Below are 17,588 nucleotides of genomic sequence, written 5' to 3'. Positions count from 1 at the left end.
CTCTGCTCTAACCCCACTGCCTCCTTGCCTTCCTTGCTGTGTGGGCTGGGGAAGGTGCGGGAAGCTTTGCACTGCCCTGGAGGACGAGGTCTGCCAGCCCCCAGGCGTCTGCTCCTCCCCAGCCTTAGCTCCCAAGACTGCCTAAGTCGTGACACCCGTGGCTGACAGTCCTGGCTGGGGAGAGGGTGAGGAGGGCAGGACAGGGAGAGGCTACCCACTCACGCACAGCCCTGCCCTCCTTCTCCAGAGGAATCTTGTGCAGCTTCCCAATGGACACAGCCCACGCAACCAGGCACGGACACTGGACTGTGACTAGGCAGCTGTGACTATCTTTGGCCAGGGGCAAGGACATCCCGTCACCTGGCCTCCAGCCTGTGTGCTTCTCTACCCGGAAGTGGAGGGGGCACCCCCAGCCCACTCAGGCTTAGCCCGCCCCCTTCCATCCCAAGGACCCTAAAAGACCCTCCATCGCCCCCTACTCCCAAGACATTTTTTCCTTCTTTCTGCCCTCGTCCCTTGTGCCAGGCAAGAGCAGGCCTCTTCCTCCACCCCACCCCATTCAGTGGGCTGTGGGCTGGAGGGCAAGGGCTGGCCATTCCGGCCTGACTCCAGTGATAAATCCTTGAAAGCCAGCTCATGGCCATTACGGGGCCCTCTTGGTTAATCCTCAGATTTTATGATTTTATTGGGGCCATAAATGGGTGACAAGGAGGTTTGCAAGCACATAACTAAACAGCAGCAGCGCTCCGGCTGCCCGCCCGCCCCGAGCAGGCAGCTGCTCTCCATGCTTCCCTGCCCCACCCTCACCTCCCTACCTCCTGGGAGGCAGTCCTTCCTTCTCTGGGCATGGACTCACCAGGGGCCCGGCTCCCACAAGGGCATCTCAGTGTCCCCTGAGCAGCTTGCAGCAGTGCCCATGACTCCATTGGCCCACACCCTCTGAAGGCACATGGTTCCCTTCTTCCCACTGGGGTCTCTGCGGGTCCCCTGGACTGTGTGTGCAGCATCCAGACTGCATCCTGGGAGAAGGGCACAGTCTGGGCTCTGGGATCAAATGGGCCTGGGTTTGCATCCTGGCTCCTCCACTCCCCAGTTGCGTGACTTTAGAAAAATTATTTGACTTCCCTGAGCCTCACCTGTACAATGGGGCTAACAATCCATATCTTCACAAATCTGTGTGAAGATTAAATCCACGGATCAATCATATTCATAGCCTCTTATTGGGCCTCTGCTTTCCCAAAGGTCTGGGCCTCAAGAGATGGGGGTGGAGGCAGAGGGGACTTTGCTGGCCTCCTGTTGCCCTCAGTCTTAGTCCTTTGGGGACTGTTGGTCCTTCTAGAAAAAAGAGAAAAGAGATTCTTTCTCTCTGCCTGGCCTCCCAGCTGTGATTGACTGGCTGTACCAGGCTGAGCCTCCCCAGGGGCAGAGCATACAGCTGTCAAGCATCTGGCCCCATTCAAACATCAGTCGCCAACTTCCAACTTTCTCTTAGGAAAAGTCTGAAAGCCTTGCAGGCATCTGGCCCTCAGCAGTCCTTGTTCCTCCCAGGATAAGTAGATTGATGACAGGCCAGGGTGGTGGGAACGGCCTTCATGATCCTGTTTGTCTGTCATATTTCCTCACAGAACAATTAACCCTCTGGGATTAGATATCCTAAATCAGAGATGGCTGAGGTAATCTTGTACATGTGATAAAACTCTTTCCCCTAAAATTCTTCAGCCAGCATTATTGCACTGCCCCAACTCCCGGCCCCTCTCACTGAGAGATTACACTGGTGGTCCAAAGAATCTTGCTTATATCAGTCCCACTGGCCTCGACACTTACCAGCTGTGAACCAGAGTAAGTTATTTAATCTTTGGATTCTTCGTTTCCTCTCCAATCAAATAGGAATAATGATAATACTTACCTGATAGAATTTTTGTGATTGAAGAAGATAATGCATGCAAAGTACTTAGCTGGGAGACTAATAAATCATAAGCAATCAGGAAACGGCAGCTTTAATTGCAATGGTGAATTAAGAGGGCTTGACCCCAGGTGGGTGACCCTTGATGATACCAGCCAATGGAGAGGGGCAAGGCTGGGCTGCATCCAGCCCCTTTTGGGGGTGGAAGTGGCCAGCGTCCCAATTTCAGTGTGCAGAGGGGTGTGGTACATTCCGCCAACCTTGAGACCCGCATTGATGCCCAAGTGGCCCAGAGACATGCCACATTCTGAGTCAGCTAGTGGCTGTGTTGGAATTCCAAGCAATTAATCAGTTGTGTAGAAAGACCCCAGGCAGAGTCTGAGGGTGAGGGTAGGGGATGAGCCCAGCTCTCCACAAAGAGGAAAATGGCAAGAGCCAGGCAAGGTCTCAGAGAGCCAGCCCAGTGGGCTGAGACTCAGAACTGGTGAGGGCTTGTCTCTCACAGAGAACCGAGAGCAGAGCGTGGCAAGGTGCACCAGCATGGAGTCAGGCAGACAGGTGCACTCAGGCTTCACCACTCAGCTGAGGGACCCCAGGCAAACTCCTTAGCCCTCTAAAACGTCCATTTCCTTATAAATAAAGACGAGAATAATACTGTCTCTCTTTGTAAGGTTGGTGTGAGGGGAAAGCAAGGTGAGAAAAGTAAAACGCCCAGTGTGGCTCAGTGAACGTCTGGTTTCTCCTGCCTATGAGGCACGGGCTCGGGCCAGGGGAGCAGGGATCTGGAGAAGCCGGAGGATTGGTGGCCACATGGGTGCCAGATTTCCTGCAGGTACATGGGACCTGGTGCCAACAGTGACACAGACAATCGTGGAGCCCACAGCTGGTGGTGAGGAGCTGCTCCTGCACTGCCTGCCTGGGGATCGGGCTACGGCAGCCAGGAAGTGGCAGGCTGAGGAAGGCAGGCGCTGGCAAAGGGCTGTTCCAATGTTGGTTCTTGCTATTGCTGTATGAAGCTGCAAGCTGCTTGCCATCAGGAATCTGAGACAGCATTGTTCTCTACAGGAGCCAAAGAGGATGGGTTGGTGGTCACAGAAACTTCTCGGAATTATCACAATGATTGTTAACTCTTTCTAAAACAGAATAATGCGACATAAAGTTTTCATGTACTTCATTATTTTAAAACCTTAATTTAGGACCACAGCTGTTTCAGGTTTCTCATATAAGAACTTAATTGGTCTATAATAGCACAGTTAATTAAATACAAATCAATAGTTTAAAACAACTAATTTATACATAATATGATTGGGGAAAAACTTAGTTCTCATATAATTAACTCGTATTAAATAAGCAATGAAATAGCAATTATGTCTTTACAACAATGTAAAGTTTATAGTTCTTCAATAAACTTAGGACTAGCAGCAATGAGATTCAGAAATTATGAAACAGGTCTGATTGGGCCATTAAACATTTACTGCTTGTCCTGGAGGGCTGACGTGCACTCGTCAGGGTTAGCAAACCTTCCTTACTCTCTCTTCAGGCCTCTTTGCCAGAGGTTGATCAGAAAACTGTGATCTTTGCGTGATTTATGGGCGTCGTTATCGCCTGGCATGTGAGGGATAATGCTGAAAACGGGACTAGGCAGAACTGACGCAGAAAGCGGTTTAGCAGAGTCAAGGGGAGAACTTTCCAAACATGAGACTGTGCGTCCTGCAAGGGGTGAGGCACCGCTGGGCGGAGTGGCTTAAGAGGGACGATCACCTGTGAGTGAGGCCATTGGTACGGACACCCCACAAAGGCAAGACCCCAGGACAAATGTCCAGCCTTCAGGGCCCTTTATGAGGGCGTCCCTCACCCCACGACCTGCAGCTCCTATTCCTCCTCTGGGCTCCTGCAGCAATTACTGCCATTCATGTGGAAATAAGTCGTATGCTGCCTCATGACACATTTTTTTACTGATCTGTTACTTGCCTTTGACTCTATGTACCTTTTCACAAGTATATGCATAAGCAACAGGATTAAAATCTCATTGGGAAAGGAAGCTCACCTTAACTATTTTTGTCTTGCTCATAGTGCCCAGCTCCTCAGTGAGTGTTTCCAGATGGGATTTTATACCTGTCATATTTTATTAAGATGTGCTGGTTGTTAAGGGGTGGCAGTAACACTTGTAGCAGAGTCTACCCATATTATTTGACTGCTTTTTTTTTTTTTTTTGGTGAGGAAGATTGGTCCTGATCTAACATCGGTTGCCAATCTTCCTCTTTTTTTTTCTACCCAAAGCCCCAGTACATAGTAGTATATCCTAGTTGTAGGTCATTCTAGTTCTTCTATGTGGGACACTGCCACAGCATGGCGTGATGAGTGATGTGTAGGTCCATGCCTGGGATTCGAACTTGAAAACCCCAGGCCACTGAAGCAGAGTGCACAAACTTAACCACTATGCCACTGGGCCGGCCGCTTTATCCCACTGCTTTTTATGTAATTCATTACGTAATGAATTGGTCTCCAGACCAAGACATTCATTCTTGGTCATTCTGAGGTCAATAAAGCTGGTTAAAAACATATTTCTTCAGACTAAACTCACGCTCATCTAATCCTCTGGAACCCCTTCACCCCAAACACAGAAGTTCCAAACTGCCCTGTCATCACCCCGTGGCCAGTCAGCTTCCTTTGTCAATCTCCTCTGACACAGACACCACTCTTCCTCCAATCTTCCCAACTAAAGACACTGTGGTCATCTGTGCCCCCTTCCTCTGCTTGAGCCACTCTGTCACTTAGCCTCATTCCTAGACTCTCTCTTAGATTCACCATTTTCTCCCCATTCCCAACACCACTAGTCCCTGAGCCTCACCTGCTGCACCCACCTGGCTGGTCTTCCTGACTCACTTCACTTTTCCAAGCCATCTGATGTTGCTGCCACACTAACCTTCAAAGAACACCACCTGAGTTTATTATATCACCTTGGATGAGTCATTTCTCTTCTCTGAGTCTCCCTTTCTGCATCTGTGAAAAAAAGCGGGGGCTTGGAGGGTGGGGGTGAATTTGATGACCTCTAAACCCAATCTGATACGTTGTTTCTAGTTATTGAGCTCACCTCTATCAGGTACTTCATTCTGGGTGCCTTTTGCCAAGTGCTGTCTCATTCAATTTTCATATTAACCATGCGAGGAGGGTCTTACTAGTAGTATCCATGTTTCATAGATGAGAAAATCAAAGCTCAGAGAAGCCCTGAAGATTGCTCGCTGTTAAGGGCTGGAGGAGGGCTCCAGCCAGCGCTGGTAGTTTTGAAGCACACGTGGCCTCCCTGTGACTCCAGCCAGGTCCAGCTGACATCTTCTCCATAAGGTCTCAGGAACCAACTGGGGAGCTATTTTCAGTCCTCCACGGCTCTCCTATGTCAGGTGGCAGGGGTACAGAGGCTCTGAACGTCCCCCTGATAAAGCTCAGCATCCTTTCACTTGCTCTCTGATCCCAGGATGTCTTCAGAGAGCAGGCAGAGGGAGCAGATGTCAACCACCATCTCTCACCGGGAGTATTGCAAGAGCCTCACAACTGCTCTCCTCTGCCTGGCTGATCTCCTCCCGTCCATCGCTGCACCAGTGCTGAAAAGATCCTTACAAGATGCAAGTCTGGCTGTCTTTCCTCTGCTTAGCACTCTTCAAGGCTTCCCACTACCTGTAGGAGAAAGTCCAGAGTCCTAGGCAAGGCTTCTCAGGTCCCCCAGGATCTGGTCCCTGGCTATGTCTCCTGCCCCATCTCATTTCCTCTGCTCCCGAAGTATTTGCTACAGCCACACCAAACTCCCTGCCAATAACACTCTGTTTCTTGTTAGTAGCCTTCTGTGGACATGCTGGAGTCTAATAGCTTCAGGAGGGAAAGGGTTAGTCTTCAGCAAGCACCCCTGAACAATTGTGACCAGGCAAGCTGGGGACAGGAAGGCCCCCAAATGCATCCAGACAGCCTCAGAAATGGTGAGGTAGCAGTTACTTGAGACCGTGTTAGTTTCTGGCTGAGGCAATAAGCAGTACTATCCTGACCAACATATTCCTCACGCTGGAAGCAGGCATGTCGAAGGCATCCTGGATTGCCATTGATGCTCCCAGGCTTGCAGACACACAGCCAGCCTTCCTCCCCACCCTCCCCCCTTCCCATCATCTCTTGTGCCACCACCCCCACTGTCCCACCTTAGCAGCCCTACTGGCTTTCCAGCCAGTTAGTGCCCCATGAGCCTCTCGGGCAGTCATGTGATGCCGCTCCCTGCAGGCAGCTCTGTGACCTGAGAGATCAGCTACAGAGAACCTTGGCTGATGGAAATAGCCAGGTCCTATGAGAAGACCAGCTCCTTCCCCCTTCCTGTCCGTATTAGTTTGCTAGGGCTGCTGTGACAAAGTACCACCGACTGGGTGGCTTAAACATCAGAAATGTATTGTCTCACCGTTCTGGAGGCTGGAAGTCCAACACGGAATGTCGGCAGGCTTGGTTTTCTCTGGGACCTGTGAGGGAAGGATCTGTTTCAGGTCTCTCTTCTTGGCCTGATGATCTTGGCCATCTTCATGTTCATGGGGTGTTCTCCCTGGGGGTGTGTCTGTCTGCAAACTTCCCTTTGCATGAGGACACCTGTCATATTGGATTTGGGCCCCCCAATGACCGTTTTTACTTGATTACCTCTGTCCAGTCCCTATCTCCAAATAAAGTCACATTCTGAGGTATTGGGGTTAGGACTTCAACATATGGATTTGAGGGGACACAGTTCAACCCATAACACTGTCCCATAACCCATAACAGGACCACTGATCCCTGTTGTCTGTTCTCTGGCCTGTCTTGATTCACAGCATCAGCAACCCTGGGATCCTGGACGTTACCCTCAGAGCTAAGCCAGAAGTCAGACCTGGATTCTAGCCTGAGCACCGTCACCAACTAGTGCTCTGGCCTTGAACGGTCCTCTTACTTCTCTGAGCCTCAGTTTCTGAAACCAAAATATAGGAAATAATTTCTGACTTGCCTACTTCACAGAGCTACTGTGAGCATCTGATGTGGTAGTGAATACAGCAGCATCGTGAAAAAATAAGCACTCCACAAATTTGAAGTAATCTCACATATTATTATTACTAGTAAGAATAAAAGAATCCTAAGGCTAGAAAAAGTGTCCCGTCCACACCCTCTGAAACTGGAGGAAAACCATTCCATGTACAAAGCCAGCCCTTTGTATCCCTCTCAAGAGGCAATCTGACAACGTTTCCCAGAGTGCTGTTTGGATGAATTCCAACTTTCATTCACTCCACAACCATCCACCCTCACCTGGTCCACTGGGCCACGTTTAAGCCCACCTGGCTTCATTTGGACCTGGGTGAGGGAGAACTGATCACCACCCGATCTTTTTCAGTCAGCCCTTTCATTAAATCAGCAGACATCTTCTGAGCACTTGCCATGCACCAGGCACTGTGCCTAGGATGGGGACTCAGAACTGGGAAAGGCCCAATCTTGATCCTTCTCCTGTTCACAGTCTAGAGGCCAGGAGTTCTGGGGTGCAATTTTCCCTTCTCCCTAAGTAACACACCCTGGCCCGATCAGTGTCTCCTTGCCCGGCAGTATTTCCCAAACCTTAGTTCCCCACACCCCATCTGCAAGTGACCCTGGCCTCCTTTGCTATGAACTTTCCTTTTAAGGCAGGACAACTCCATTCATGTTAATCATTTTCTGTGGACACCTTCAGTGCATCTGGATTGTTCTGTTACTGATAAGTGTTTAGCCGAAGGCTGCAGCCCCCAAGTCTATGTGGAGAAGACCCCGTCATCTTGCTATTCTAAAATGGGCACCTGTGACTGACTCCACCATCAGGCCCAGTGCCATGTGTTAAGGAAGGTGGCAGTCTGGTGGCTGGTCTAGCTCATAAAGTGAGAGATTCCTGTTCTTTCCATCTTGTTCTATCATCTCCCCCCTAATAGCCTAGTTAGGCTGGCTTGGTAGAGTTTCCCCAAGCCAGTGGTCAGTTCCTGCTTTCCCCTAGTTCTCTCTCTGGTCAGTATCTTTGACAACACCCCACCTCCCCAGCTGTGTTTCCAGATTCTTCTCCACTCCCCCACTTCGGCCCCCCTAGCATGCCTCCTCATGTGGACCCAATGACCTCTAATTCAGCTCTGCAAGTCTCTCCCAAGAACATCCCACATTTTTGTCTACAATAGCTAGTAATTCTCACTTCACTAATCCTCCAACCTGCTCATTCTTGCAAAGATCCCAGTGGCTTCGCCCCACTTCTCAGTAAAGACTTGGTCAGAGAGCCTCTCACTTAATAAATGTCTGCAGTGTGCTTCTCAGCGCCTTGTAATGTAGCCGCCTAAATAATTAAGACTAACCCACACGTGTCAAATTAAATGAACCAAATACATTGAGAAATTGCCTCGTCTTCCGTTTCTTTTATTAATCAGGTTTTTTAAACTTCTTTTCCTGCTCATTTGCAAAAATCAAGCGTGGTCAGAGAGGCTCTTACTTATAATAACTGTTTGGAAGGGTGGCCTCTTTCCCAGGGCGATCACCCTGGAGGGCAGCCCGTTAGGCAACACAGGATAGATGGGGGTTAGGGTGGCAGAGACAGCCGACATAGATAACCCAGACCCAGCAGGTGTGCACGCTCTCTCAATCTCTAGGAGAATTATGCCCCTGAGAGTTTAAGGCCCTGTCCAGGAAGACTAACGGGAACATTGGCCTAAATCTATCCAACATCTTCTGCCCCCACTCCTCAGTGCTTCCCTGGGCTCACTCAATCCAGGAACCCAAGCTCCCTTTCTCCTTAGGAGCCACTGCTGATGTGCTTTAGATGGGCACTAGAAGTCAGTAGAAAGTATAATAGGGATTGTTAGCAATTGTATCATTCTGATGATGAACAATACACATGCAATTATGATGGGCTGGTTAACTCTGCCTGTCGTCAGCATGTTGAGGTTTCAATAGAGGCTCAGGCAAGAGGCTATTGTTTGCTGGAGCTCAGCACCTCCTCACAGCTTGTATTTCCGCTGGCCCCCTCCTGGCATGCTGGATTCCTGCCTCTTGAAGGTGGTTGTTAGAGAGAATCCACAAATATAGTAAGTAAACATCAAAGGGACTTTGATCCACGCGCCCCTCAACAGAGCGGGAGCCCCTGAAGAAAGGGCCAAGGCCTTGGATGAGGGAACTTAACATCATCAATTTGGGCGCCTGAGATGTAAGGCTGTTTGAAGTGAGGGCGGTTTGGCCGTGCCTTCAGACAAGTGAGCGCGGAGGGAAAGGAAGAGAAGTGAGTGCCTTTGGAAAAGGCACGCTCAGATCTGCTTCTCTGCTCTTTACTGATAGTCAATAAACCCCTTTAAAGAATTGAAAGATCAAAGCTAGCGGGCTCCCTGGGCCATGGCATTCTGCCACCACCCGACACGCTTTGTTTTCCTCTAGGGCAGGAGCCCCCAAGCTCAACTTATCTGACTCTCGTGGGCCCTTTCATCCTGTTACCCATGAAGGGTGGACCTGGGCAACAAGAGATGGATGAAGAGGTAGGGAGGAGGACTGGCCCACCCTGTCCACACTCTAACAGCCTAGATGCTGACTGGCTGGAGCTCAGAGAAACACCCAGTGTCATGAGAGAAGTCACTGTGACACACCCCTCAGTGGGACCCTCCTTCTCCGAGAAACTGGTGGAGGGAGCAACTGGGTGCCCAGAAAGCTTGGCAAGATCTGGGAGGAGGTGCAGCCACATCTCCTTTTCCAGAAATCATACCCCTTATCCATTCATCCAGTTTATGGCAGCTGTCACATTTGTACGACTTCCAAGCAAAGAGGTGGGGGCAGGGAGTCTAAAATAATCACAGGAAGTTGTTTAATGTCTTTGAACTTCAACTTTCTCATCTGCATAATGTGAAGAGAAATAACCTATCTACCTACCTCCTGGGGTTGTTGTGGGGTCAAAAGAGAAACCTGGTGTGGAATTGCTTCCAAACCATAAAGTGTTTAAGAAGAATCAGGATTAAATCTAAATGCCAGAGAGGAAAGCTTGCCTTCTTGTGGGGCAGATGTACTCCAGTCCAAGCCACACAAGGGACACTATTTACAAAATACTGTGCAAAAAAAAAAATATCTCTTGCCTTTGCTGCCTAGAATTGTTGTTCTACCTTGTTTTTCCAGTTGGGTCAGAGTCTTGTGGGACCAGAGTCTATGTCTTGTGTCTCTTTGCCATCCCAGCCCCCGTGTTCCACACTGAGTCTGCACCTCATAAGTGTTTGATGATGGTGCTGAATTGTACCTGAATATAAGAATGCACAGGCCCAGAAACTTACTCTCCCCAAAGGTAGACTCCTTCAACCTATATCTTGACCCCTGTGTCTTCCCTCAAATTCACCCAGTCACTTCCCAATCCTTTTGAATTACCCACTGTATCTAGTTGCACTGCTGCATCCGGGACACCACTGGCTGGACTCTGCCTCTTCTCTGGCAGGCCTGACAACAATCCCAGCATGATCTGGGCATAGTCCCCAAGCCTGCGATATATGGGGCCTCATTAACCTATAGAGTAAAGGTTATCAGCATGGACTCTGGAGCCAGACTTCCTGGGTTCAAACTCCTGGTTCCACCACCCACTAGGTCTTCCATCTAAGGCTGTTTGCTTAATACATCTATAAATGGAGATAATAATGGTATGTTCCTCATAGAGTTGTGGTAAGAATCAAATGAGGAATTATTGGCTTAAAATTACACCTGGACCATAGTAAGTGCTATGTAAATGTTTGTTAAAGAAATAAGTAGCCCTATTTTTAAGAGCAACAAACTTCACATCCCTTGCAAAGGGGCCTTCCCTGACACCTGACCCATTCCCAGCTCACCCACCTGTGCTTTTCTTCCAGAGCTGGGCCTCCAGAAGAGAGGATGCTGTCTGGTGCTGGGCTACATGGCCAAGGACAAGTTTCGGAGAATGAATGAAGGTCAGTGAGAACCTGCTCACCCTCTCAGGGTTAATGTGGAGGGAGGAAGCTATGCCCTACAACCATGGTACCAGGAAAAGAACCTGGGACATCTCAGAAAGGACAGTGGGTAGATCAGTTTGATTTCCACAAAGCTATTTATGTAGCAATGTGGGGAAGAGTTGCTAATGCCTGAAACACTGTATGCTGATTCCTCATGCTATCTTCCCTCCTCCTTTGTATCCCCCACCTCTCTTCCTCTCTCTTCCCTAGCTTTTGTTCCCCACCCACCCTCCAGTGCAATTAAATCTGCTTTTATTGTCTTTTCTAATCCAGACCTCTCTACCTTTCTCTTCAATCATTCACATTTCTTGAATGCCCATTGAATGAGCAGCACTTTACAGGGCACTTGGGAGAATGCTAAAGAATAAGGCAGAGTTTTTATTCTTAAAGGAGTTAGACTTGGAAACCTACGCTCTTCCCAACTCTATTGGCCTCACCTCTCCCTTACTCATGGGCCATTCTGCCTTCCTCTTGTACTGGGTCTTTCCTCCGAGGCTTGACTGGGTCACAGAAGGCTTGGGGAAGGTATTGACATTGATGTGGAGGCTGGGATTTGAAAGGAGTGCTGTCACTTACGAGCCTGCTGTAATAAAGAGCCAATCCTCTCGATCCCCAGCCATCTGTCTCTGTGCAGCTAATAACCCTCTCCATCAGATGCCACAGACTGTTTGTCAGGATTCAAAAGTAGGTAAACAATTGTGAGAATGCCATTTATTCATTAAAGTCAGACAAATGAAGCCCTGGCTTCCCGCTAGCCCAGCTTGCCATGGTTGGACCCCTCCCCTCCCAAGGCCTGGGGCCCCTGTAGCCTCATTCCCATTCCAAGCATGGAGGAGGCAGCTCACCTGTACCATTTCCATCCCCAGAGTTAGCTTCTCTGCCCTCTTCCTATGATCCTCAGCTGGCTCTCCTCCAATGCACAGTCCCTGACACCCACATCCCCATGTGCTCCCCAGACCGAATATCTTGCCAGCTATAGGTTTGTTGCCAGCACCCATCATGGTGACAGTTTGACAAGAGTTAGGCCAGCACAAGTGAGCACCTCCCCCATTTTGCTACCCCTCTGTGTAAGAAGGCAGCAGCATCAAGGAGCCACTTCCCATTTGAAGGAGCCGCACAGCTGAGCACAGCTAGGTTTGGGGGCTGCATTTTCTGCATCCTGCCAGTCAGTCTCCCTCCCTGACTTTTCTCGTTCTCAGCCTACCCACTCCTTTCCCAACACAGCCTTCATGAGAGTGCTAGGCAGTAACTTCTAATTTGTGGGAACTGACAGGGTGCCTCTGTCCATGGTGCTGAATAGACATGTTCTTTGCTGGCAATGCTCATTAGAGAAGCTGAAACGAGGTTCACTGGGATTGTGGGAGCCAAAAAGTCAGGAGCCGGGCTGGATATGAAACCTCAAACTCCAAGCATCTGACCCGAGTAGAAGGATACTGACTCCAGATCCTGCGGCCTAAAAAGAGTCATATCACGAGGCTGATGAACACGATCTGACTCCCCCGACCTTTCACAAGTGGTTAAGGGAGGGATATATCAGTCAGCTCAGGCCGCCACAACAAAATACCATAGACTGGGTGGCTTAGACAACAGAAATTTATTTTCTCACAGTTCTAGATACTGTAAGTCCGAGGTCAGGATGCCATCATGGTCAGGTTATGGTGAGAGCTCTCCTCCTGGCTTGCAGATGGCCGTCTTCTTACTGTATCCTCACATGACAGAGAGATAAAGAGAGAGAGCTTTCTGGTGTCTCTTATTATATGGACATTAATCCCATATGACACTTATGACCTCATTTAACCTTAATTACTTCTGTAAAGGCCCTATAGCCAAATACAGTCACATTGGGGTTAGGGCTTCAACATAGGGACAGGGTGAGGGGACACAATTCAATCCATAGCATGGTGTCTGAATGCATTTACCATAGCAGAAAGGCAAATGAACCAGGGATTAAGAAAATAACAAGAAAAAGAAATTCAGCATTAGGTGGAGAGGCACTCCTTAGATATTGTTTAGGTAAAGAAGAAAGGAAGAGAGTCAGAGAGGACCAGAAGAGGACTTGGAAACAAGACCAAAACCTGATTACTTCTGAGGACAGTTAGCCTTACTTTGTGCAACAACTAAGCTAAAACAGCATTTTTAAAAGATTTTTCTTGTTAAAATGGGAAGATGCCAAAACAATGCCTATTCTCTCTGAGCCTCATCTCCAAACACATACAATCCACACAAATGGGTTATTCCTTTGAACTGATTATGGTTGACTTGGTTAAGAATGAGAGATTCCAGGTGCCTTACCCCACCTAAACCCTCCCTCTAGAGAAGGCTAATTGAGAATCAAGCAAGGTCTTCAGAAAGAGGGAGGCGACAGAGGCATCAACAATGGCCAAGAGGTAATGGGGCAGCTAATTACCTCCCTCTCTGCATACGGTTTTCACCCCTCCCAAATGCCCCAACACACACTTTCATGCACATACTCATACACAACCACACACACAGTAGCAGCTGCTGCTGGGTGACCAAGGAGACAAGAGAGTGGTAAGCAAGCTAAACCACCATGTGTCATGACTTACAAATCTCAAGTAACAAAGAGGAGGCAGAATAGGAAGGACAGTGGAGCAAAGGAGAGATGCATGGGATGGGCCAGCTTTGGCTCTGGATGGGTGGAAGGCATGAGGAGGAGAAGAGGAATGGACCTGGTGGGGAGGGGGGCCTCCTCTGCTCCCACTCCAGCCAGTCCTCCTGCCCCAAGAGGCACATTATACACTTTTTCCTCTTTCTAAAGCTCATGTGTCCAAACTCCAACACGTCTGCAGATAAGAAAAGACACCAGCAAGCATGGAGAGCTGTTTTATGGTTTATAATTATCTTGTACCCATGCGCAAAATTATTATAACTTCCACATATTAATAATTGAACTGGAATAGCAGCCATGACATAGATCAAGAACCAGAAATCTCTGTCCATGCTGCACTACACACCTTGGTATAAATTGAACAATTGGTAAAATAGTAAAAAACAATTATTTTTCTCCTAGATGCTGGAATTAGTGAGATATTGGAACAATTAGCTGCTTCTTCCATTAAAGATAAGGTGGTGATCATTATATTTCCAATTTAGAATAAATATAAAAGACCTACTTGTGTTGTATTAAAGCATATTTGTTCTGTTTAACAGTATCTAATAGGGTGTCTGTCATCCGGGGAGAAGTGGTCCCCTATTTCATTTGTTTCCTTGTTAATTTGGTATCTTTTTATTTTCTTTTCCCTCTACTCCCCCCTCCTTGCTACATCCCAAAAAATAACAGCTTGAGAAGTAAGAGAAAAATAATGAATGAACAAGAGCTTTATGGAGCTGGGGTTTATCATAAGCTGGAGTAATTGTGATTGGTGCTGTTAAACTACACAAAGCAATAAAAAGAAAACACTATTCAAAGATCGTTTAGGAGGCACATGATAGTCAATGAGAGGTTTGCTCTATTTGGGAGCACTTAATGGCTTCTCGGATAAAATCTGCAGCACTTGCAGGAATGTTGGAGGTTGGTAATGGTGGGGGGGGGGGGTGGTCTGTGTGTGTTCATTGGTCTGTTTGGACTCAGTACATCTGACACATCAAATGGAGACCTGAACAAAGATCAATGAAGGGCAGACAAGAAAGGAGGAAATAAAGACAGACTAGGCATAAGAATATCAGATTTATTTGACATAATCGTCTTCGTGTGATTAAGTACAAGTTGCTTTAAACAGGAACTGCTGGAAGGAGATCACTTGTTTATTCATCAAACATTCATTGAATACCTACCATAAAAACAATACCAATTCTTCATAATAAGTGCCAGGCATTGCTCTAAGTACTGGAGCTATGAACGTAAGTAAGGCATAGCCCTGCCCTCAAAGAGCTCACAGTAAAAACATGCAGGGACATCTCCACTGTCACCTCCACGAAGAGACCCTGCCTGACCACCTCACCTAAAGTGCTTACCCTTCTTCCCCAGCATTTGCTCCACTGTGGCCACCAGCCTATTTATTTTGTGGCACTTGCCCTAATTGTTGATTATTCATTAGACTGTCTGTCTCACCTAGAGTGTTTGCCTCAGGAAGGCAAAGATCCTGCCCCCTCCTTTCTTGTCTATGCCTGGGCCTTTGGAGTAGTTGAACTTTTTTATTTAAATAATTAATTAGCTCCATGAGTGACAATAGTGGAACGCGCAAAGTCACCCACAGGTGTAAGGTGCGTCTTGAGAAGGAGCTCACCAGGCAGAGCAAACTGCTGTAGAGCATCCCATGAAATGGGAGTCTCCACAGCTCCAGTAATCCCACAAGTCTTACCTCTCAGCCTCTCCTCCAATTCCAGTACTATTGCGCCTTCCTAGGGGGCCAGGGCCCAGGAGGTTAGCAGAGCAAGAGGCCTGGGGGGAGCCCCACATGTGGTCTCCCTCCTTTCTGCACCAGCTCTCCTTCCTCACTCATCAACTGCTGGGCCACATTCTCAGGGCAACTCTAGGCAGATATTTCCCATCAGATCTGCAAGGGAACTGTTCCCACTCTTCCCTTACCCCACACACCCAAGACACACACACACACACATACACACCATTCCCTTCCCTTTCCAGGCTCTGTCCCTGCTTACCCATTTCTCCTAAAGATCCCAGGACCACTCACCTTCTCAATGTGCACTGCTTTCCCAGCGCTGATCCAATTCACCCCAGAATAGAAAGCTCTCACGTGGAATCAGATAAGGGGCTCTGCCTGCCTCCGGAAAAGCTCAGCATTCCTCTATGTTAGAACTGTAAACAACCCTGCGATTATCGTGCAAACCCACCAACTCAGGAGCATTGAGTGACTCATTTAGGGTCAATAGGAAGCTGCTGGAAGACCCAGGACCACAACCCAGGTCTCCTGACATCCGGTCCAGGGATCTGGGGATTCCGAAAGAAGAAGCTAAGACCGTGAGCAGAGGGAAGCCCCTAACACTTTAGCTGGGTTTGGTTTTCCAGGGTAGCTGAAAACATAGAGAAAGTGGAAGGGGCAGGGAGAAGATGGGGAAGAACACAGAATAGACTGGAGTTGATGTGGGAGAAAATTAGGAAACACCTAGAGTGAGGGACAAAGGCCAGGGGAGACCATTTCTAAGGAACCGGAAAATTCTCTCAGGCCCTAGAAGACTTGAGAAGGGGAAATGAGGAAGAGGATGTTTGAAGGAGGAGGGGAGATAACAAAGCCCCGGCCTGCCTTCCCCGCCAGCCCTTCGAGGCCAAGGGGGGGCCTGTGCAAGAGGCTCCCCTTCCTCCTCACAGGGCCCTCTCGGCTGCACATCTGGTGGGGCGGCAGTTTTCCCGGACCTTTGGGATCACAGTGACTGGCTGCTTCTCCCAGCTCAGGGGAGGGAAAGCAGAAATGCCTCCCAGCACTGTCACTCTCATCTTCCCGGGAAGAAACAAATGCAGGTGATTAGCAAAGGCAGCTTCTGTTTGCTGGAGACCTGGGGGCCTCTGTGGGAGGGGCTGCATGCCCAGGAAGGAGAAAGCCAGCTCCGCAGATGGCAGGCCCCGCACAAGCTCTTGCATCCCCACAGCTCCCGGGCGGCACACCCCTGCTTGTCTAGGCTGTAGGTACGCACCTCCACCATGGTGCCGTCCTCCCTTCTCAGCCACGTAAGGGAGACACGGCCCCAGAGGATGGGAATCTGGGCGTCTTCAGCAGCTCTGAAGTCTTTGTGATGGCGTGGAGCCTATCCTTTCTCTCTGCATCCCTGTGCTCTAAGCCATAAAAATGAATCTAAAACCTCCACTGTTTCCTGCCCATCCCCTAACAGGGCTAATTAAGAAGAGAGGTGCCCCTACTGGCATGTGTACTGAAAGGCGCACCTAAAAGTCAAGAGCCAGCCATGGGACCTTGGGCAAGTCCCTGGACATCGGATTTCAACCATCTCATGTACAAAATTGAATAATGTTGGATACAATCATCCGTAAGCCTTTAAAATGTCATGATCCAAAAATCTATCTTGCCTCTCAACACCCCACCCACAGCCTGCTCCCACCACCCATCCCATAATTTTAAATGCTTTAGTCATCAGAGGAAGCAGTACCGGGAATCTGACTGACCAGCTTTGCTCAGCAGCCTCAGAAGGCAGGTCTATTTCTTTTTCCTGTCTGTCCTCCAACAGTGAGTTCAGCCCATGTCAGCTATGCCCTGGGTGGCAGGCAGGCCTAGGGGACAAGCTGCACTGTTTTCAGAGCAGAGGGGAAGAGGAAGATGGCCTGGACCTTGGCCCAGGGACCTGACCCCACAGAGCACGGGTCTGATGCCACACGAATTCCTCCCACTTCTGACTGTGGCAGCCACTGCAGCCTGGCTCAGGCTGAGGACCCACAGTCGTGTTCCTGAGACCATCCCTCCACTGCCTGCGAGAGCCCCCAGGATGTTGGCTAATACTGTCATTTTGTTAGCTGGGGCTTTGGGGTGCTTTTTTTTTTATTTCATTTTTCTTATTGACGTGTTTTCTTCCACTGGGGCTGCAAGCTGGTTATTTGTATAACATCCCTGTTTATTATTTATGGCAAGACTCAGATTTCCAGGGTACTTTATGATTGTTATTTAATTCACTCAGCATCTTGGAACAAGGGACCCGCCATTTCCACTCTCTTGCCGAGTCTGGTGGAGGATTCTGGAGCTTTTTCGCAGCCCCATTCCTCTGGCCACCGTTCC

The 17,588-nt window shown here is 48.9% G+C and overlaps 1 protein-coding gene across 2 annotated transcripts in view; it reads left to right on the top strand.

Moving 5' to 3' along the window:
- Positions 1–17,588, top strand: part of KIRREL3 (kirre like nephrin family adhesion molecule 3) — a 535,215-nt gene that overhangs the window by 398,334 nt on the left and 119,293 nt on the right. For both annotated transcript variants that reach the window (XM_023645119.2, XM_023645117.2), the window contains exon 3: positions 10,768–10,845. In XM_023645119.2, the coding sequence (XP_023500887.1) occupies positions 10,768–10,845 (78 nt within the window). The remainder of the gene's footprint in view (positions 1–10,767; positions 10,846–17,588) is intronic.

Source organism: Equus caballus, chromosome 7 (assembly GCF_041296265.1).
Source record: "Equus caballus isolate H_3958 breed thoroughbred chromosome 7, TB-T2T, whole genome shotgun sequence".
NCBI lineage: Eukaryota > Metazoa > Chordata > Mammalia > Perissodactyla > Equidae > Equus > Equus caballus.
This window is presented reverse-complemented; position numbering and strand designations above follow the sequence as displayed.